We start from the raw sequence: 23,744 nt of genomic DNA on the forward strand, positions 1-23,744 counted from the left end.
TGATATCTAGTTCATATACCAAGCTCGTTTTTGTTACCTTGATTATGTTTTGATGCATTGTCACGGCCCTGACTATTTTCTTCATTCGAAGGCAAAAAATCGAGCAGCGTGACTATCCTTGGTGCCGGAAGGTGAAAGCTTTTAATAAATAATAACATCCCGACAAAAGAAGATGGAATAAGGAGGAAACATAATTTAAAAGGCACATATTACTAACGAACGAGGGTACTTTAAAGCCCCCTTAAATCAAAACACTAGATTCGACATCACGAGCACCTGATCCAATTAATTATGGTATGTAGATTCGGGCACGTTTTTGACATTACAAAATACCAGAATCCATACATGACGGAGAGTATCAAGGATATAGTTCTCATTCAGAATCCAGCTTATATCAAGCAGATCGCAGTAGAAGATACAGAAATGGGTTTCGTTACAACCCGATGGGAATTGAAAGATTGACGTCTTCATTTCGCTCGGTTCTATATTTTAATCAAAATCTGGCTATTTATGACATTTTGCCTCGTGAAAGACTTTTTAATTTAGTTCGTATTCACTGGATTTTTCTCCTAACCTTTTGTACTATCCCTTGAGATGCTCATATTTTCCTTGCACCCATCGTCAAAAAACTCCCGGGACACTTTAAAAATATAATAAACGAGATGTGCCACTCATATCGAAACATGGAGGCTGGAATTTGGTTTTGTTTCATGATTTTCTTCTTCGAAAATATGCTGGTAAGAGATGATCGGTTTTGACATTCCATCCTCGGATGTTGTTTTTCTAAGAATATAAGTGGTCGTTGGTCATTGGCCCGTGAATGTTGACAGCAAAGTACACACTCGAACTGTAATGACTGGAAAACATAAAGCTACCATGCACCAAGTTCACAACAGCCATATGGTGAGCTAAGCATAAATTTGACCTTTTTCGATCATGTCGAAATTATCATTTTAAAGAGCATTTTTAAACATCACGATCGAATTTTACTTTTGATAAAGGTATAAAGAGTGTTTTTCAATACATGTACAGCACGAATCAAATCAATGATTTTAAGACGTACGTAGCACTCTCCTCGAAATAAAGATATTTGTGTCTACCAATGCTTCCTGTTTAAACAGTCAAGAGGGGGACATTTTTATCAACTCTGTTGCTTTTTCCTTTGCCCTCTTGCATATTTTGGTGTGTTCAATTCACCCCCCATTTTGCAGTAGTACAAACAAGCAACCATTTAGCGTAATGTGTTCATTACATCAGTATCGAAAAACGCCAATGTACACTTTAAAATTTCAGAAACAGTCTTCTGGCACTATTAGAAAATGTAAATTTCAACTGTAACAAAAACCGCCTTTATGTAATTTTAAGTTTCAGATTGGGACTCGGACCTCTTGCCGTGACAGGCAACCACGACGCTGGAACGAACGTGCTTCCACATTCACTGGTCGGATTATCAGCGTGCACATATCAACATTGTCATGGCTTGCACCTGTGGGGATAGAATACGCTTATTATATTCACTCCTGCGATTTGTCATTTTGACGTCTAGTGAGTTTTACTGTTTCTTCTTAATTCAGAAAACCACCCATGTAGTTTGAGAGATATCATTTATTGTGTATAAATATATCTTCTTGACTATTTCCCAAAGAAAAGTTTCACAGGATGTAATTTAATGGGAATTCTTCACAAAGACATGCCTCTTCTCTTCTCTGTTCTCTATACATCCTTAATCCTCGCAGAATTACAGATTTGTGCTTGTCTGTTCCTATTACCAGTGCCATTTCGTCTTTGAGAGAAAAATTATGACAGCGAAATGTCACCAGTTTGATAGTCCTGTTGGATTTGTCGGATTTGACCCGGAATCCGGGATCCATGGGGCCTGACCCCTTTCCGGGTAAAAAAAAAGATATTTTTTGGGTCAAAAAATGTCACTATGACCCGGAAAAAGTGTCATTTTTAACCCGGAAAAGGGTCGGACCCCATCGGACCCGGAGTCCGGGTCAAGACTGATTCGGGACTTTTAGTCCTCACATAGTCGCGAAAATCTCCCAATAATTAATCAATCTGGCCTCTGCCTTGCTTGAGCAGGCTGTCATCAAACTATATTAAAAAAAATCTCCGAGTTATGAAACAAGGACGATGCAGCCCAAAGGTCGAACAGACACTGGACGGAAAGAATTATACCAAATAGGCCGTACCGTAATCCGCCGTCCCATTCAATTGAAACGTGCCCCAGCCACTGTCTTACTTGACCAAGCTGAAAGACTAATTGCTAAACCAGACATGTGTGGCCACCCAGACGCACAAGACACACTAGATTAATTGTCCAGCGCTGGTAATCTACGCACAACATTTATTAATTTGGTTTCTCCGCATTATTTTCTAATCAACTGGCCGGTTGCTCAATTTACTGACATCCGTATACAAAGCTGTACACGAAGGCCAAGTCTGTTTGTTCTGATCTAATGAGTTCTTGTTTTTCTGATTCTGTTCCTCTTTATTCAGATTCTCCTTGAAGATTCAAGAAAGCTGACGTCAAGTAGATTGTAACTTGCTGGAGCATTCCACACGGATGCTGTTTATTTGCCCTTTGAAAATCAAGATGAAGAATTCAATACCAAAACCAAGTAGAGGTATTGTCTTGTAAGTTTTTTTCCTTCTTTTTATATAGAGAACAATTTGATATTTATCACGAAGATACTGGAGACAATTGTATTTATTTTTTTTTTAATCACTGAAAAACAGTCACCCCATTCATGCTACAAATTTGATTTTCATCTGAATTAGTTCAGAAAAACTATGGACTATTTTGGTACTCTAAATTGAAATGCGTTTTAATTCTTTTTACGTGGATTTGACAAAAGAGTGAGAACTTCTACCCATGGTTGCAAAGTACGCTAATAAGATTTAAAAAAATCTAGGTTTTGTTCTCCGATGTTTAATTTGGAGGTTACCAATTCTGGGTTCAAAACAAAAATACCCTGAAGTATTTGAACCCGACCCGCAAAAAAGCTACCAGGTCAATATTAAGCACCGTATGCCTGCAGTATGCGATTAGAATTTCCGTATGGTGTTCGGCCCTAAAGTAATTATAAACTACGAAATGAGCAAAATAATAGCAGCAGCGTGAGAGCAACAGATGTCCAGTCCTATATTTGATTGTTCTTAGGTTTACATACGAAAACCGGTAAATCGATTGTTGTTGTATAATAATAGGATTTTGAATTCAAGCCCTGTCCTCACCTATTTATTCTTCATTCTGGACCTTTTGGCCTAGAGCACTCGTCATGCAAGATATCAAACGTCGTGACGCATTTGGATGCTCGCTGAACATTATTGACTAACACCACGAACACAATCGAGGTCGTCCTCGATTTGGATCCTGTCCTCAATTCATGGATGATGTTGCACGTGTGTGTGTCCTTGATTTACACCATAAACAACCGCTGCGTGTCACGCTTCTGCATCGTGAAGATGGGTGGATTTTCTTATTGTTCGTGACAAAATGCGAATCAGTACCACACTGTTTGAAGTGGCTTGCACTTTCCCAGCATTTTAATTACATTTAACTAAAAAGCATTAGCGAGTGCACTCAACCCCGAATTCTAAATTGCTTAATTAACTATTTATTACCTAAATGCGACGCCTTACAACCATTCCATAAAATAAAACATGACTTATATATGCCAAACTTCAACGCGGACCTTCTTTTTGCCTTGAAAAAAAAAAGGTCATTAATATTATCCAAGGTCTGTTTTTCCCTCACCAATTAAGAAAAACCTCCAGAACTATAACATTGACCCAGAATCCGAAGAAATTAACGGACTCAGTTGATATATATACCTTTCAACTGGTGTTTTTTATGTCTAACTTGAGCGCCATTTCTATAGGTTAAGGGCGATGTTTGTTCTTACGCTTATGTCAGTTGACAATGCCTTATGTAATATCACAGCAAACAGTTCCCTCGTGAAAAAAAGAATAAAAACGAACCTTTATAATAATGTGAAAACGTATTGTCGCATTATTTTTAAAAAGACTTTTATGCGCAAAGTAACAATCGGCTTTAGACAAAGTCGAAACAAATACACCAAATGATATTTGGGTTGGTAGACTGTTTTGCTTTATTTGCTGTAGTTCATAAGCTTCACATTAATTACCCACATTTTACCAAAGCAAGACCACTGAGCTGGGTGCCCCTTTGAAACGGAGCCAACACAGGCTCCTTTGCGTCTGTGCCGTCATTGTCTGACTGAAAAACATATTTGTAAAGCTATTAGAATTTAAATTTCCATTAACTAGTCGTTTATGCCGCAGCATGGTTGTTTTTCATGCATCATTAAATGTATTTAAATTGGCTGCGTATTCATGATTCACAAACACACTTTAGTCGGGTGACAATAAAAACAAAAAAAAGAAATCAATAATGGTGGCACAAAAAGGTTGACAATATCCCGCCGATAGATAAATTCGTGTATATTGCCAGACTAAATCCGGCTGGGCATGTGCATCAAATTAACGTGATTCGTTAATGCGTTCATACAAGCTTCAAACGTCAAAGTACTTTGAAAAAAACATTTAAATAATGCACAACTTTTGGCAGATTGGAAATACAAGTCGATTAGGATAAGGGAAAAATGCTGAGTCCGAGGAAATTTTCCATGTCTACACTTGTGTATCAATACACAACCGAAACTAAAACACTGAATTTGAAAAGGCGTACAAAGGCCAAGAGCTCACTGAGCAGTTGAAATCATACTTCGTGCATTCATTGTCATATAGCGTTATTTGCATGCATGTTCCAACACTTAATCCTAGGACCAAAGTTACTCATTATGAACACTAAGTAATGGCCTCGTATTGCGATCGACAGAAAAGTCTATACACCAGTCTTAAAATTGTAATACGAATTTGATCATTGTTGACAAATAGAGTGGAAACCATTGACGTATGCTGTCATGTTTACACTGAATTCACAATGTAAACATTAATGATTTTATTTTGGTTATACCGTAAAACATGCTGTATTCCAGTTGCTGGTATAATTGCTGTAATTAGTGTTGGTATGCATTGAATAAAAATTGCCCGTTCTAAAGCAGTGGTCCGATTTCGGCTGCAAGTCGTTGTCATTGAATGCAACACAATCGTCGGTAAAATTGCGATGTTGAATGGTGGTGTTTGTAATTATTGTTAGAAAATGTACTGCTCTTTTTGAAGTGCTGTCCGTTAACCTACTTTCCTTTCCGGTCGTTAAAAGGGTAGCAGCGTTAAGTCCACGATTTTATTGTCTATGTAGCTAACCATAAGAAGGCAGTTACTCTCCAGAAACAGCTCGAATTCGATACGTAAAACGTAAGCGTGCAGGTTATTAGAGGTTGTTTAGTGGAATTATCAACAATAAAAAAAGCGTCTGAGATTCTTGTTGCAGACAGCGAGTTCAGTTTCACACCATTGGACGTCACTATACCGTTTTAATTCCCAGCGTGACGTTTACACCGCCAAGTCACGTCGGGCGTTTACGCTACCAGGGTCGTTTGTGGCCAAGTTTGTTTTCACAAGGCCCCCCGCTCTCATCAAATGTTTTCAGTGTTTATCAACGCCCGGCAGGCTGCGACGGGACGGTATGCCCCAAGTTCCAACACTCCAGGGGAGGGTGGGCCCATCGCCTCGTGCCGATATCACCCCGCGATGATGGATGAGCCTGCTCGCATCGCTTGATAAACGAGGACACTTTACACCAGTCCCCGGTGCTTAAAGTATTCCTATTTCATCGAGTCTTCACGGGAGCGTGGCGTATCGTGACCCGAAAATTGCCGCTCAATCAATCTGCTGTAACCCTGTCCAAGGCCCTGCTGTCACGCCTGAAGAGACAAAAACAGCAGAGTTAGAGCAGAATTATCAAGACGTTAGTAGTGTGTCATCCGGCAGATGAGTCGCATGCAGAGTTGACAGTATATTCATTTTTGACAGTAGAAGGCCTAATACCGAAAGTAAAAAACCCTTAAATCTGGGTAAAAAATTACAAACTGGCTGTGTATTAGCTTTGCAACTTTTTCCCCCCACAAACAACATGTTACCTTCTATTACGACAATCAGATCGGGGAATCCTTCGCTGTTAAAATAAACTAATTTGGGTGTTAAGGTTTTGCTTTTCAACCGAGATGTCTGTTTCGTGGAACATGAAGTCACAGGAAATGATCCCAACATTATTAACTCAGTTTGAATGTCTTATAGCAGAAGACCAAACTAAGAAAGGAGGGTTTGGTAAATTCAGTTGGGCCTGAAACAGTTTATTTCTACTGTTTTCTGATAATGAAACCAAGGATTCCTCAAAAGCGCCCTTGGCACTGTAGCTCAAAAGGCTGAAGAAACATGTAGAGAGGAGACAATGAGAACAAATGAAAATAATTTTAAAGCTGGGAGGAAAACCCCAGAAGAATATTCTGGGGAAAACCCACGGAATCAGGTAGGGACTGAAAACCCAATCCACACATTGGTCCAGGCGGGATTCGAGCCTGGGTCACAGGGATGGCAACCTGACTCCCCAGTTATACCAAGCGTTGCTCCTAAAGGCATGGCACCTCTCGGTCATTCCATCGCGAACTTGTCCATACATTGATGCCAACTCTGGATGTTGCCTTAAATTCAGAAAATCCCATGTTGTAATAGCACCACAGAGGTGGTATCCCGTTAGCGCTCGTGTCGCACGCGCGCACTCATACACAATATGTTCTAGTAATACCCACCTAGTGTAGACAAACCTGTGAAAAAAACTCATTTTACTCACACTGTGCAAACTCTTTCAACCCATTTTTATTCTGTGATTCCCTTTACTATTTCTCTTCATTTTGCGACGGCCTAAACCTAACTTAATAATGCCTCTAAACCTGTTTTCCAGAGAGGGGGAAACCTTGTGTGGACGTGGGCAAGTCCACACAACGTCGCAGCTACCTGGTTTATGTTGATATCTTTTGGTCAGAAGTCCACACAGTGAATGTAATGCTTGTACAAGAGTGCAAATTTAACCTTATGTGGGACAACTTTTTGTCAATAGGGAAACCTCCGATAGGTGATTGATCTAAAAACGCACCTTCATTTGCCTTGCTGTAGATCATTTATTGGAGTCCAGTATAGAAGTGGACTTCGTGTTTTCAATCCAAGAGGTCGGACGATTTGTCATAATTTCAGAAGTTAACCCTCTCTCAATTTTTTTTTCGGACACTCAGACGAATCGCATATTGGTATACCATGTAGGCCTACATTGTCCTACATAACCTGTGGTCTCCAAGTGTAGTTTTACCAAAATCCTAACACCTGCTACGTGATAACTATGCAGTTGTCAAGTACAATTCACTGAGCCCTATTTGCATCGCGATTGGTATCTGCACATGATTTCACCCTTTTCCCCTTAATAATGTAGTACGGGGCCGGAAACAATTACCTGCACCTTGGTCCATCAAAAACAATCTAAATGTTAATTTTGGTAACGCATTCGAATGGACGTCAGCGACGCTTACGTGTGCTGAAACACTTGTTTGCTTTCCGAGTTAAGTCTAATCACTTTCACGTATTGGTCCGGTGCACTTGGAACTTTGGCATTCTACAAACGCCGTCATTTGCCAAGGTAATTGCGTTAAAAGTGGACGTGCTTTTATTTCACCCAATAGTAACACTTGTTTGTCTTTTCAAGGGATCGCAGCTTAAAATTAAATTGAATTAACGAACTGCACCGAAGCATTTTCAGTCTAATGAAGGCCTTCACCTTCGGGTAAAAGGTATAGACATCTTTCATCTTATAAGGTATCCATCCCAATGATTGTACTGAATTAAAGGATGGTTTTTGAAATCCAAGATTGCCTTAGAACCATTACTCCATTACAGAAAACCATAAAGAAACGCTTGGAAATATATTACTTGACTTTTTCTGTCATTGGCAGCCAGTTTGGATTACAACTATGAATATTTGGTGAAAGGCGTGACAACTTCTATTCACCAAAGTGGATACTTGATATGTTCAGGCACAGAAAACATGCTCACTTCACAAAAACGTATTTATAAAAAGCACGAATAACACAATTATGTGGTTAATAGGTTATTTAATCGGTTGATATGACGAATAATTTGACAACATGTTGACGCAGACAAACGTTTGGGAAAAGTCAGAAAACACGTATGCTGCTCCGGTTGACGGCATCAAGAATATCAGAGAAAGACACATATTGCCCGAGGTCCTGTAGGCTTAATGATCTTAACCCTATGACTGACATGTTCTCCTGCAATTTTTTTTTCATAACCATACCCCTCTCCTGCTAAAAATGTATTGCCTTCTTTATATTGCTCCCTGATCGCCCAATTAAAATGCATTTAATTTGCAGGCTATCGCATTGCATGTTTTAATCCCCGTTCATGTTGTTTAGTTGGCCCAGGGGAGAGCGCGATAACCGCGCCATGAGACCACGCTTCAAATTAAGCGGTACCAAATTACACACTCGGGGCTAAAACATGGCCGCTTCAAATTACTTTGCGCTTTACTTTTCATTCCTCTTTTCCTACCCTTCATCCATAATGAATGCACGTTGCGAATGGCTGGTCACAGCCAACGGGAATATATTAAGCCGTCGACTGCGACACACAATAAGTAGATGCCGTTTTATGATTAAGGTTATATTTTTGAAGCCAATAAATTTCCACTGTCGTGGGGTGCCACATACTCAATCATTCTTTAGAATTGTTCAAGTGTTAACATAATTCATTTTAGTGTTATTTTTTCATAGCGGCTCACCTGTTTATATTGATTTAAATGATATGACACGATAAGTGATATGTTTTCTTTAATGTCATACGAGCTGGAAAGATAACAGTGAGCGTCGAAACATGAACGTTGAAGATTGCCAGTCGTTGGCAATCGGTATACAGCTGTTGAGCGTTGTTGCTGCATTATATTTCTTAACACCCAAAACAAAACGCCAATAATACATGAGTCCTTGGAAACATTCATGACTTACATGTATGAAGAGAATTTGAACCGACACCACCGAATAGCCAGAGAAGCAATAATTCGCTTGTACCTCAAACATCAGTTATGATTAGGGCATCTTTGGAGTTCAGGTTCAACAGGACGACTTGCAAATTTCGCCACGCAGAGTTGAATGTAACCGAACTTTTCAAATACCATCATGCATAAGGTTCGTAATTGATCACCCGTTTGCATACGGCAAGGTTAAAACATTAATAGGAATTCATCTTGAATTGAAAATAGGGCATGTCGTGAGCGAATGCGCTGAAAAGAACATCTGTTGCATGTGTTGTTCACTTATGGTTATGCATGTCGATGCCCTTGCCAGCTGTTGTGCATAGATAGTTGGCCCCTGACGAATTGCATTTACAATTCGACTTGATAACTCATGAGCAACATGAAGATATTAGGCCTACATACTAACACGATGTTGTCTGCAGGTTTGGTGTGTTCATACCACAATATTATTATCAGCATATGACTTCATTAGTTCATTAGTGTGGGCTGTGGGTTAACACCAAAATCAACATTAATGTGAATCTTTGTGAATTGATTTGCAGCTGGACATTTTAATGGTTATTTAAGATCCTGGCCCCACGCGGAACATAGAGGGCGATCTATCAATTATTTACAGTCTAGTGGCAATAAAGGCAAAGCTTGTATAAATGCCTGCATTATGTTAGGGCGATCTAAAAAAAAAAACCAATGTCATCATACTCCCTCAAAAGAAAACACAATCACTTTAGCTTTGACAAAACCGATCCATAATCATAAACCTTTGAAGGAAAAAAGTTGCTTTGTTTATAATATGATGACACCAGTTATGTAGCTTGTATGTATGCAGTTTTTCTGGGCTTGTGTCAGCTTGGTTCTGAAAGTTTGGATATCGAAATGTATAAACAAAAATGTTCAATGCTGTTTTTGTAGGACTCTGTTCGGTAACGCTGGGAGTGGGACAAGAACGTTGGACAAGTTTCATTAACTTTCTGTGAAAAAAAACACCAACAATAAATTGCTAGTATATTGCATTGTATATTTGACTTGGACTACTAGATACTCTAGGAAAATATAGTTTATTATCATATATTTCATTTTCTGCAATAAAACTAAATAAGGATTCATATAATGAACGTATTTGTCATTTTCAGGTATTGGTACCAGTGGGTGGACGGAAAGTCACTGTACCCCGAACACCTGAGGAAACTTGGAGAGAGGACGATCGAGAGAAAGAACCCAAAACGATATTAGAGAGAATCTTTACCTTATCAGGTAAGGACTGAGAACTTTATACCTGCATGTGCAGGTCAGAATGGGATTCAATTTAAAGTCGCAGTATATAGATAAATAGGGAAGTGCGAGTTCGAACGTCGAAGTACCACTGCATCAATGTGCAGCACGGAAAAGAGAATGTATGGTTGTGTAACTTGGTCTTGAGAAAGGTGTCGATGTTCACTTTAAAAGCGAGTGATGCATTGGCTGCGAAACGGCCGTAAAGTCGGTGGCCTCATGACCAATAATCACATTGGCTTTTCTGTGATAACGATAATGTGCCGCTATCGATCATGTCTCATGGCCCGAACCATGCAGGTGTCGTATATAGCTATTGGCGTCATTGTGTGGTTAATGTTGTCAAGCTTTATCTTGCTAATAAACATCTGATATCATTATCACAGGTACTCACTGCATGCTCTTTCCCTTATAAAGTTTACATACTTACTGTATTGAAAGATGCTCATGTGCTTGTGAAACACTTCTGAAACATACTTGTTTTCGTCTTAATGCATATTATGAAATGTATTCCCTGTAAAAGGTAAAGAAGAAATTATGTGTATGTAGAGGGCAAGTATGCATGCACTGAATCTGTAACCGACCGATATTATTACAAAAACCCTTCGTGTTCACCTATCGAGGGAAGAGAGGAAAAGAAGGAGGTTGAACGGTGAATCAGATCTCTGGAGACAACTCCTTGGAATGCCCTTGCTACACCTGTCCTGACCTGAGCGTTGTAGGGGATTGCCCGGGGGAAATCATCCGCTTTTTCTACGCTACGCCGAACCCGGCCGGCTCGCCCCAATTTCAATTATTGCAAAGTGACAGGGCGCGCACTTCACTTGCCATTGCGACGATCGCGTCTACTCATGCCGGGAAACTTGCCCCCAAACGTCAACTCAAAATTGAGCATGCTCCGTCTGAGAGCATTGGCGGTCTTTACATAGGCGGTGTACAGTTTGCACAGCCTATTCCAACTGTGTCCCTGCTTGGTAATGTTCCATCTATCCGCGCAACACGTTGCTTCTAACACCCTGGATTTGGTTCCCAGTATTTGTGCTAAAACCTTAAGTCTGGCCTAACTCATTAGAGCTAATGGACAGTCACGTTCTTCCGGACATCGGAAGGGGGACGAAAGACGAGACAGGCTCTAGATCCTTGCAGTGAAACTACAACCTTCTTGCATCGGCTTAAATGACTCGGATGCGCGGCGTGCTATGCATCCTTAGATGTGACCCAGTAACCCCCATCCAATAAAAAAAAAAACCTACGTTGGATTTCTGACGGCTTTTACGCTCTTGCTGGTCGACTAGCTGATATTAAACCTATCGATATTCACGTCAAAACCTGTGCACCTATTGCTTAAACCTATTTACACAATTACAATTACAGACATCATACTGTGTACATAAGTGCGTGAAAAGATAAGGTCCTTTTCGTAAAGAGCACCAATGCTTATTATAATGGTTAACTGACACGACAAACATAATCTGTCCAACAATAGCATGTAACAGCTTCGGGTATCTTCAATAATAAAGTGATGCAAAAAGAGAATACAGTTTTTTGCCCCCCCCCCCAAAAAAAAAACACCCCAAAATGATGTACCTTGGCTCGTCACGATTGGCGACAGAATATACAAAATACCTCATACTTGGTAACGCCGTGGATAGATCTCGCGGGAATCCGCGCTTCAAACTGAATAAAATGTTGGAGACTTACAAATAAGTCATCTTTTTGGGCTCCATTTCTTGACGGGATTCTTTTATGATAATTTTGCTGGTTGGGACTCGGTCTGTGCCTTCTGTTCATGAGTCCCAGCTGAGTCAATTAGCCTCGAGTGCTCCACGCAGCTCGTCTCCGTCTGACAACCACCACCTTCACATTGTCTTCATCTACACGACGCGATGCTCTCTCGGAGAGAAGAAACACAGATTCCGTTGGCATGGTGACTGATCCAAAATTAGCCGCACCTGTCTCTTAGGACCAGGGCGAGTATTTAACTTGCCTCCGAGAGATGGTAGGAGATAGAGTGAAAAAAAGTGAGATAGAGAAGAAAAAGGAGATATTCGAAGAAGGGGTTAAGGAGTGTAATAACGTGTGAGTGACGGAAGAGAGGGTAGGAAGAGAGCCGTCGAGACCCCGGCACTTAAGATCTCAGTGACAACAGGGACTGAGTAAGATATGTCATAAGGGAAAATGCGCGAATAGAAAAGTATGTGCTAGTAAGAACATTATATAGCGCTTTCTCCCATAATCAACAGTAAAGTAAACCATATGTGTGTGTTATCTATCCATATTATACCGTATTAGGTCATCAGTGCTGGGTTCTATTGAATCGGCAACTTTTCAATAAATTGTGAATTCGATACGAGCCTTTAGTTGAAATTCCAGTAGAATTAATTGTACCAGATTTCAACCAATGCAGTTAACCTAGATAAAGCTCATCTTCAACCAAAGTAGATAATTCAGACAAAGCTCATTTTTACAGTATACTTTTTTTCAATATTTTTTTTTTAAAAGTATTTCATTTACAAACCATTTTGTGATTGAGAAAATATCTCATGCCATTTCTCCAGGAATAAAGATAAACATGTCTGAGAAATTTCGAGTTTTTGAGGCTAAAGGCTTTTAGAAACGGATAAAGCTGTGAGATTTTCAGTAAATCCACTGGGTTTTATGTCAGTCTAATCCTTGTAACACGATTCACAGGGTGTCTAATATGACAGAACTTATCTTGTTATCTTGACAAGATAGTTCGTCATCCTGATATTCAATCGTGCCAGGACTACAATCTACATCGTCATAAATAGCCTTTACACCTGTGTGTTTTCCCAGAATGTGTACAATTTCTGATTACTCTTGAGATTTAATTCAATGTTCATTTTTTCAAACCTTCATGTTGTGCTATGTATACTTTTCCTTATTTCATTCCATTCGTGTGTTTTCTAATGGAATAAATATGTGCTTGGCCGGTTTAAAAAAAGAACTTTTAAAACCGGCTACGGGCCTGGACGCGGATAATTGCCCGATCCGAAGGCTCGAAACAAGTCAAAAATTCAATAATTTCCAACGATTATGGTCACCAGTTTTGAAACACCCCTCTGGCCATGCTTTGGCATGTGCCTCACGCAGTTAGTTCTCAAAATCTCCTTATATGGAAATTGGTGCGCGCGCGGTGCGTACTTCGCGATGTGGCGCAGACGCAGCGTTTTTTTTACCGGCGGGTAAAAACCACCCACGTGACGGGCTTTTGACCAATAGGAATGGGTTAACTGTCTCAGGTATTTATGAGTTCATTTTAACAAGGCTGAGAGGCAGAGTGGGCATAACTAAACAAAAATAAATTCGATCCTCTCATTCCTCATTTAGAACCTTTGTAAATCCTGACACGTGACAGACAGGTGTTTGTTTACGTTGTGAAGATGATCACTTCGTAAGGTTTTTCATCAGTCCAGAATCAGTTATGTTTTTAGTGATTTAATAAAAGCTCGCATTTCATGTTTATGGTATTAATGGTACCAGGACCAATTTCATTCAACCAATATTTTGAATACCATATCACTCAGATATGCGTTGAATGTAGTCCCGGTGCTACCTATTTTGTTACCCCCGCTGTACTTTGATATCCAAATCCCTTGTTTGGCAATTGTCATCGCCCCAGTGAGTCATGACGAGTTAATTACAAGCCAAGCCAGACCACGAGGATTGAATGTCTTGTATCAGTCGTTTCATTTAATGAGATATCTGCTCAGACGTGAAACGAGGCTTTGGGCGGAAGATATTCAGCATTATATAGCCTAAATAGAACATAAATTCGAACACTTTGTCTTTTAAGTTAAGCTGTGAATGCAATTAGGAAATGTTTACCATAGTGTTAGGTTTCACAGGATTTGCTTCTGATAGTTACACTAGGCGGCGAGTTTTTTTTCAACATACCCATTTATTGTTTTTCTTTTTAATATACAACCGTATAGAACGACTGAACAACGACTAAACAACAACATCTTGAATAGTAGTATGACGGTACAAGGGTAAAACAAAGTAAGTCATTATACAAGAGAGGTTGAATTGCAGACACAAGGTTCGTTGATCGACGGAAGAACTTTCGAAGGAGCCAAAATGACCAGTATTTGTGAAATTACTCCATTAATCATCCCCTTTTAAACTCGTTTCCATAAGTGTGAAACTTTAGTGTTGCAAAATTAATTTTAAAAAAAGTTTATGATGTTATGCATTACCCGGTAATATTGTTAAATAATAATGATGGCGTAATTTGTGAAAGATTAGAAGTAATCTTAATCCGTTAGTATTTGCGTAACATAGTGACTTTGTCTACCCCCAATTTGTCTTTAAACATCAAAGTTCATCGCGATCGGACGTTATCATCCCTGCCCTCGTTACCAATTTGAGACCATTGTTTCGTACATAATCTATATTCCCGCCTCAATACCATTATTCATTTATTAGCTTACCATCTGCATCAATTCAACAACAACAAAAGTAATTACAGAGTTAACACGTAAAGGACTGTGTGCGGCAGTGAGCTGAGGAAACATTTTGGTACATTGATTATTACTTTATTTCAGCTTCCCTGCGTCCATGGAGGGCTGTTCACCAACATGGTCCGCTGCAAAAAACAACATCCGTTGGCAAGTCCTTCACGGTGCATTTGTGTCCTGCATTCGGTGAGGACTCCCACCTCTACGCGCCGAATTGAAGTCTGAAATTCCCAGGTGAGTGCCACGAATGTTCCTTCCCCCTTTTCCCCGTTCAGGTGATGAAACCGCCGCTGTTAAGTGCGTATTACACCTTGTCACTTGACGGTTGGAATCCGGCAGGCGACGAGTCCTGAATTCGTTTAACAACGATGTCCTAATTACGAGACCGGCCGTAGGGAGATGACCAGAAACCGCAGAGAGCCCGAAATGTCAAGCAGTTTACCGTCGCTAGAGTCTTCCACAGTTGGCAATAGAAGGCACGGCAAAGTTCCTCTGGCCGGCACGATCCCAGTAAAGCAATTTTCGTCGAAAAAACGAATGGCAGCCGGCGGCAGAATGTGAATGGAAAAACAAAGCACACGTCCAGGATTATTTGCGAGTGACAAACACTTTCATTTACATGTTAAAGATGGCCGCTGGTCATATATCGGAATTGTACCATGTCACTATTAGCGTACACATAAAAGTATAGTGGGAGAAAAAAAATCGAAAGTGAAAAATAAATTACATCATTTGGATATAACCAGGGGCTTACAAAACAGATCGATTTACCGAGTAAAAAGGAACGAATTGACGTCGTGCACAAACCAGGTTTTGGGTTTTATTTAATCCAGGTTCCATATCGGCCGAATAATCTGAACAGTTATCACAACCATGATGAAAATGGCCTGAAGTGTTTCTTTCCTTATTCCTCGACAATCCCAGTTAACACTTGTACTCGGGGCATAATACCTTTGAGATTGAAACCCTTTCTCCTTCATCTTGAAAAGTCCTTTTAGATTGACCATATCAGCCATTTTGACGAACAGACATTGTTTGTGGCAAAATAACACGGTGCAATATCGTATAGTCCAATTCAAATATTACTATTATAGCCAAACTTTCGAAGACACGCTTTAGCCTGTGCTGAAACAGTGAGTCACGAATTTCAGTCTCTTGACCAACCCCTTAATGGAGGCCCAAGTGCGGTTACATCAACATCGAAGAATTAGTGGGTCGTGTTTGAGAGCACATTTGCTGTTACTTTGAAGATACATTGAGAGGCCCTGCAGTTTATTTGATCAACATCGTGGCGATGTGGAGCGTGCCACTTTGAAAAGATGGTAGGGTTAGTGCTTATCTCATTATAGCTCTCTGCCATTTGCCAATTTCACAGTTGTATGATTGTGGGTCATCACATTTCATCTTCACAACACTTCAGGGTCCCCCTTGCCTTCCGAGTGCAGCAAAGAAACCAACGGTTGCTCTATAAGCAGGGTATAGCGAACAGTCTTTGTGTTAACGAGTCTCAAGAGTTGTATGCGTTGACACGTGGACGCCTGAGTAACCCCTTCGAGCTTTAAAGGTTCTCATTAACCGGGTCAGACTTTAAAGTGCATTTGCGTATCAGAAATTGAGGAATTATACTAGACATTCATCTTATATAAAAGCATTATCCTCAAGTAAAATATTTCTTTCTCTCTTATAAAATGATTTATTATTCACAGTCATTCACGGAATATTGTGTCTGTGATTCATCTGTATATAAAATTAAAACTGCCATATTGTACCTTTTCACGCCTCCATCACCATAGCATTTCTTGATTCTTTTGTTTTGTTCACGGAGAGCCGCCTTTATCCGTCGTGACATTCATCCTATGATTTGGTAAGGCCAAAAACAAAAGTCTCCGGTTTCTGGTATGCGCGCTCGTCGCCGTAGCCATGCGCGTCGGCAAAATGAAAAAGTTTTGTTTTCAATGAAAGATGATGTCTCAAAACCGCCAAACTCACTGGTGTGACTGGAATCCTGCTGCTGCACAATTTTAACGTGTTTTTACATTGGGTTATGATCGAGAATAAGCTTTATGTGGCCTCTCTGGACTCCCATATATTTGCACTAAGTTTAGTCTGGCACCATTTGCAGTCATCAACCACCATTTGAAGCAAAAAATCAGGTAAAAAAAAAAAAGCCGCGTCGCCGCACCACTTTTTGGGCAAGCTCCATACCAGAAACCGGAGACTTAATTTTTTTTGGCCTAAAAGGGGATAACCTATTTGAAGCATTTCAGGTCATGTGAAAATAAGTGGCGCTTTTTCACCTTACGACATAACAGCCCCCTTTGGGCGTGAGACCACACATATGTAAAATCCTTTAGGGAATTAGCAGGTTTTAGTATCGGAAAAGGTGTTTTGTGGTTCGACGCCAAAAGTAATTTCATTTCGTAGGTTGAATGTATTGAAGTTGATAGGGCCTACGACATTAACGAAGGCGAACTTTGTCGATCTTAACCTTCGTAAGGAACTTTTTGATCATTCTGGCCTAAAAAAGCTTGATATTATATTGCCCTATTTGGTCGTAGCTGTTGCTTGAATTGGGTCTAGAACATGCAGTCCCCATCGAAAGAAATTAAGGTCACGATACAGTCTTGTTTGTATAACCCCATTCCTTGATTGATCAAGATTGAAACCTGCTTCATCGCTTGACAGCAGTGGCATAACTACGGGGGGGGGGGGGGGACAGGTGATTACGTGCTGTCCGGAGGAAGTCTGTGCCCCCTGTGCCCCCAATCTGGAATTGCAGAGGTATACTGTACTGTTGAAATGATACGTTTCATTTGCCTTTAGAACCACCTTGAACAATTGATGCGCCCAAAGGTGTTGCAGTTGGTTCATACTCTATGTGGCCAGTACTACGTCAGTAAACATTCACTGCGAAATTCGCCGGCCTTGAAATGTGCTCATTGTTTGCGAATTCAACCCGCCGACGTCATAAATTCACGTTCGGGTTGGGAAGAAATAAGAAGGGAATTACGACATTATGATTTTTCTAAATGAAGTGAAATAAATTCATATTCCAATTTAACCGTCATTGACTTGTGGGAGTAATGACTGTTTCATTATTAAAGTCTTTAGCATTATTAAAGTCTTTAGCATTATTTGCTATTAATCCTTTGTTAAACCTTCGATTTACTGAGAAAGAAAACCTACGTTGGATATGAGAGGGACATTATAATCAATTTTTTTGGTTCTCAAGTGTCTGGGTTCCCAAGATGTTTTTAGGAAAAGGCAGAAAACACTCAAGTCATTTGACTGTTTTATTTTGATCATGTCAAAATATCCTTTCTCACCAAAATGAAACGGATGAAATGCTTTCGACAAAATCACTAATATATATATTAAAACATATTAAAATGAATGTACCAATTGATGCATTACTAATGTGAATACGATGTGAATTAGAATGGAAGTCTTAAAACAGTCGCCTCTGATAACTCTTCTGGTGTGTTATTTCTCAAATGCTCTCTGACTGAGCCAGCTCGAAATTATTCATGTTTTAAACTACATGTCAGATACAACCCCTTTTACTGGTTACCGGTATGGTATTAAAGCCTTGATAAGCATATATAATTATTATTACAACGTCCTGAATCAACACTCCAAATTGAAATACATGTAGGTTAACTGCTTCTTATTCACATTATCAAATTTTACAAACACATTATTCCAATCAGTTTATATACATGATAATTATTTACAATAGATATGTTCTAACTTGACAATATTCTGTATCAATACTCATTTGCCTCTAAACTTGCAAAGGGTGATAATTAGTGGATATCTTACGCATTCGATCGACTAAAACTTAAATCTTTCACTAAGGAATGCTCCTTATTCAGTTCATAAATTAACACTCATTCCAATTAACAAAAATATTTTTTTTCAGAGATTTGACAGTGAGTGTACCGCATGCATAAAAGCACCTGGAAAACATTGACACTCATCTTTAAGGTAACGTAGTAAGTCACATCAATCCAATTCGTCAATTAACGAAATTAAATCCCGAAACTAAACATTTCCTTTTCTAAACGCAGGCCGTGTTTGCGGGTCATGTTTGTCCCGCTACCTCTAAAACGCCCTCAATAAAATAGAGTGCACAGCGGCGATCGAGTTTATTTGATCGGGATCGTCGGTCTGTTTACAATTTAACCCCATTGTGAGGAAAGAGTTAACATTAATTAGTTATCCATTCTTTAAAGCGTAAAAGTATCACTTTGTTTCATATCAATTCAAATTTATTTTCTAGATTTCTGTTCACTTGCAAGTTAAGACATCGTACTTTTAAGTTAATAGTTTTGTCAGAAAGGCGGTGCTTCTCTGAAAGCGATCGATTTAAGCCTAAACTTGTTGCTTGACTTGACATTTCACAAGTTGGCAGTAGGAGTTCGTTCACCGCGTATCAAAAATGATTTTATACAAGTACTCCAAGTTAAGCAATAAATAGGGAGTGGGTACTTACAGGGGTTAAGGGGATACACAATACATTCGATTTCATTACAATCCATGAAAATGGTAAACGGGACACCTCAGCAAAACATATCGCAATATACGCGTTTAAATAATATTGTCTTGATGACATCGTTGCAATGCTGATTAAAACATATGTTTTTGTATTTATTAAGTTAATTGTCCTTGTAGATTTTTTTTTACAAAAAATAAACTGTAAATGTACCTTGAGTTAAAATTCCGGCATAATTTAACACAAAAATCCTTAAAAACACCACATTTTGTGAAGGTACTAAATAGAACGTTCTTAACTTTTTTAGATTTTTATTTAAAAGATGCAAGCACACAAGCTACTTTTCACTTGTATTTGACGGTTTTAGCTTCCACATTAAATACCGCACAATAGATTAAAGGTAAATCCTGACCAATTTCTGATTTAAAATAAGGCAGTGCTTAGGCAATGAATTTGAACGTACGTTTTGATTTTCTTCTTTTCTGTTTAAAACACTAAAACAATGAGTTCTACATGCAGTTAAAAGGGGAAATACTGGTAATAAAACACATTCAGCCTGTTCATGACTTAAACAGAGGGTGTTTCTTTAACATATGCCAGGCATTGGGACGGCACAGCAAACAAACAATGGAAACAAACTGTTGACAATGAGTCACTCCAGCGTCCGTCACCGGTAGGTATAATGTCCGTCTCGTGTCCTTTCTATATTTTCTTGTGTCAAACCACACCGATCAGAGTTCGGAAAGTTTCTTGTGTTTGGCAATTTGCGTACTTTACCTGTTTTGCTCGAGTCACCAAGGCACCTTGGGGTACAATTTGGGATCAGAAGTGCCATTGGATCCAGGCACTGCATGTTGCTATGCTCTAATAAAAAAATAGTAAGACTCGTGCTCGAGTGTTCAATAATTATGATCCAACGAGCAAAATGCGTTAATTTACAGTAACATGGTAGGTGTGAAATGCTTACCTAATATAAATCGGAATTGGTTTTTGTATGAACAAATTAAAGTAATTGAACACTGATGTCACATTGATTATTACAGTTCTATTACAGTAATACGTTAAGTTCATCACTCGGCATTTCGTCGTTTGTTCGTCGGTATTGGTTTGTACGGGATTTACCAAACTCAAAGTGTTGTCTCTTACTTCTTCCTCAGGCTCCAGCCTCGCGATATCTGGTCCCTTAAGTGGGAAACTCTGGCCCAATGTATCACATCCGATAGACTATATTACCTGTGACGTCATGCCGACAGGCAACACAGCCGGGCAACCCAAACATTTAGGCATCTTTTGCATGTTATTTGGCCCACATTAAGCAGTATATTTCAAGAGATATGCATGTATTGCAGAAGAAAATATCTTTAACCATTCAAAACATGTTGTGAACCATTTGACATGGCTTATCACATAGATCGTTTTACGGATAGCCGGCAGACCGGTAATGTGCAGCATAAAGCTTCACTGCATACTTGAAATCTATCCGTGAAAGGGCACACGAGACCAGATTATGAAGTTATAGTTTGGACATTAAAAGCTGATGAATGATTCTAGAGCCAGAGGTGACGCCGAAACCGGATCCAAAGTCTTAAGTTTGGTAAAACCCAATAGTCTCGGTGCCGAGAATGCTGATATGATGGAATACTATACGTGCGTCATGTCATACATCAATTTTAGCATTTGAGTATTGGCCCATCGGTGCGTGTAAGCTCTTCTATCTAAGTGGAACACACCACCAGAAGTGTTTACTTATGTACTTCCAGATAGCCAACTATTATTTCTCTTTTATCTGATACGTCATGATAGTTTAACATCTTTATAAATGCACTTTGGTATAATATTAGAATGGTCTGTCCGCACGCATGTGTCCGAGTCGAAAGTAAAGACGGAGTAGTCGGGGTTTCACATTGCGTCACTGTCACACTGAGTCATTACGCAGTACGCACTAACGAACAGACAGTGAGACGGCATACAAGACAAACACATATACCATGTCAAAACAACAGCAAGACAACTGGACGGATAAACAGTTGTGACAACATTTACCGAAATTGGCACGACAACACGACAGACTGGTGTAGCATGTTAACAATTAAGCCTGACTAGACGCGTAGCACGTGGTCCCTTAAACATTAATGAAATCGATCTTACCTTTATGCGAAACGAATGTGACCAAATGCAATCCTTCAGAAAGTAAGCCACTTTACATGTGGAAATCATTAATGTATTATAATATCGATTGTTTTAGCAACGCTGGTCATAATTTTCAGTTAATGTTGCAGAAAAATTGATTATCCTTTTGGGGATGGTACACACACACACGAAGCCCTTAAACATAGTTGAATATGTAACGTATATAACATCATATGAATCAGTTTTAAGTTTTAAGTAATTGTGTCCCATTCGCTTAATGATAAAAACAATGATACAAACAGTAACGTCTGCGTCTGTAAACGGTGGGCCTACATTCCTTTATGCCAAACATAATGAAATAGAAAGGGTGCATCTGAAATTATAAAGTCCATGATTAAAATGCAAATGCAAATTCTTAGTTCAAAAAGAGCCGCACTTCAATAACTCGTAATTGACCAATTTCTGATATGAAGTAAATTGAGAAACTGCCCTAATGGACGTCGACGCATGCTGCGCATATAAGAGACACACCATTAGAGAATAACTTTAAGCATGAATCACCAACGATTCCCAATACCACCGGATCATTACTGTAATCTGTCTGTACCATATTGTTCATGACCATTATCATTATATTCTCATAATGAACTCTTTGATCTACGCATTAATGGTGGATATACTCGAGGTAAAACACTGAAAATTTGCGAACGAGCTAGCCCTCAAAGCAAGTGTTAAACATTTTTGTGTCAGAAAATTTAAAAGAAACCAATAAAACATGAGTCTTTGCTGGGCTTCCCCGAATACATTGTACGTGACAATTCCGAATTATGAAACATGCTTTTTTTTCAGTTATTAATCGAATTGTTATACGGACTTGGGCGTAGCACCTCCGTTCCGAAATAGAAGCTTCCTTAATTCCTCATTTTTGTTGGGAACATTTACCAATATGGAGAAGTAATGTCGGCACTACTGTTTAGAGTTAAACACGACTTTCTTCACCATTAATGTTGAGCTGAACCCTTGCATCACAGGTACACCTCAAGCTGCAACGCATCATCTCGTGAATTCGTCCCGTGACTGCCGATTCCCGAATCGGCCACGCTAGTTTTCTTGACCCGGTCCCCGTTGACCTCCCCAAGCTCCAAACCATCGCTGTCCTTTACCGACCGGATTATTGAGTTCTTCTGAAACCCAACATGTCTTCCCGCGGCGTCGTTCATAATCTTCGGGTTGTCTGTGATGTTGGGCAGCAAGGGATCACTAGGAGTGGATTCCTCCTCTAGTCCATCTGTAATAAATCCTTCTTGGTCTGTTCTTTGCAGGCTGTCCATTGGAGGTGACCTCCGGTTGTTGTTCTGCGACACATCGCACAAGAAGTATCCGTCCTTATCGGAGCCTGGGTCTGAGGCGCCCAGGACACGCTCCGAGGAGCCGTAAGTATCCGATCCTGGACACGACACTTGCCGATTGTTCCGAGACAACCTGTTGAGTTTGTCAGGCGTGGACGGTGGGAAGCAGGACAAGTCGACGGCGTTAGGGCCGTGACCAGGGCTCTTCTGTATCTGTAACGCTCCTACGTTCTCGGTGGAGTCTGAGTGGGCATCCAAGGGAGCAGTTCTTTGGTATGATGGATCTTGGCCGACCAACCAGTAGGTAAGAAGCTCTCCTTTGCCTTTCATGGCAACAAGCCCACGCTCTTCTAGATCGTATCCTTCAAGGCTGACTAGGTTCTCACGGCACTGACCGCTACAGTGGATTTTAAGAGCTGAAAACCAAACCAAAAACACTCAATTAGGTATAAATAATGAGTCCCTCTATTCGAAGCTTATTAACTCCCTGAAAAATCTGGGATAGAATTGATAATCAAATACTAAAAGTCAAATGATGGGAGAAGACTGACTGATTCTACCGATTAAAGAAGATCATAGTTTATCTCAGCACGGGACGTAAAGCGTAAAGGCGCATTTTTAACACTTAGAATAAATGGAACATTGATTGAAACGTGCTGCATGCCCTATTTAAAAACGTCCTTTCCCGCTGCTGCGGACGTAACCTTCAGATGATAATTTTACATATAAAAAGTTTCAGTGAAAAAAATATGCAGTGCTCTCTATTACCCTCGTATTTACTAATAAAATAATTGCTGTTGTAGACTTATCCGGCGATCACATTCATTAGCCATTAATGATTAGCTATGCCACTCTCCTGGGCTCTAAAATTGTACGTGCGCAGTCAATGCTTCTTCAAGAGGTATTAAAACTTGACAAAACCCACGTGCACCTCAATTTGAAAACGCGTACTACCTACACGCGATCATGATACCCCCTTGGTAATCTTACCA

The 23,744-nt window shown here is 39.8% G+C and overlaps 1 protein-coding gene and 1 long non-coding RNA gene across 3 annotated transcripts in view; one reads left to right on the forward strand and one right to left on the reverse strand.

Annotated features, from left to right (window-relative positions):
- The first annotated feature begins 2,508 nt into the window (after positions 1–2,508).
- LOC119734713 lies at positions 2,509–22,811 on the forward strand. Of its 2 annotated transcripts, XR_005272103.1 has the most exons (5): positions 2,509–2,640; positions 10,159–10,279; positions 14,866–15,012; positions 18,701–18,765; positions 22,726–22,808. It is a non-coding gene; the product is annotated as an uncharacterized LOC119734713 (long non-coding RNA). The 2 variants fall into 2 exon arrangements; XR_005272102.1 differs by lacking the exon at positions 18,701–18,765 and having other exon boundaries at positions 22,726–22,811.
- The window catches only part of LOC119734712 (guanylate cyclase 32E-like), a 73,381-nt gene continuing 68,395 nt past the window's right edge, over positions 18,759–23,744 (reverse strand). The window contains exon 19 of the mRNA XM_038208251.1: positions 18,759–23,168. Within this exon, the coding sequence (XP_038064179.1) occupies positions 22,429–23,168 (740 nt within the window). The 3' untranslated portion in view covers positions 18,759–22,428. The remainder of the gene's footprint in view (positions 23,169–23,744) is intronic.

Source organism: Patiria miniata, unplaced genomic scaffold, assembly GCF_015706575.1.
Source record: "Patiria miniata isolate m_02_andy unplaced genomic scaffold, ASM1570657v1 HiC_scaffold_28, whole genome shotgun sequence".
Taxonomy (NCBI): domain Eukaryota; kingdom Metazoa; phylum Echinodermata; class Asteroidea; order Valvatida; family Asterinidae; genus Patiria; species Patiria miniata.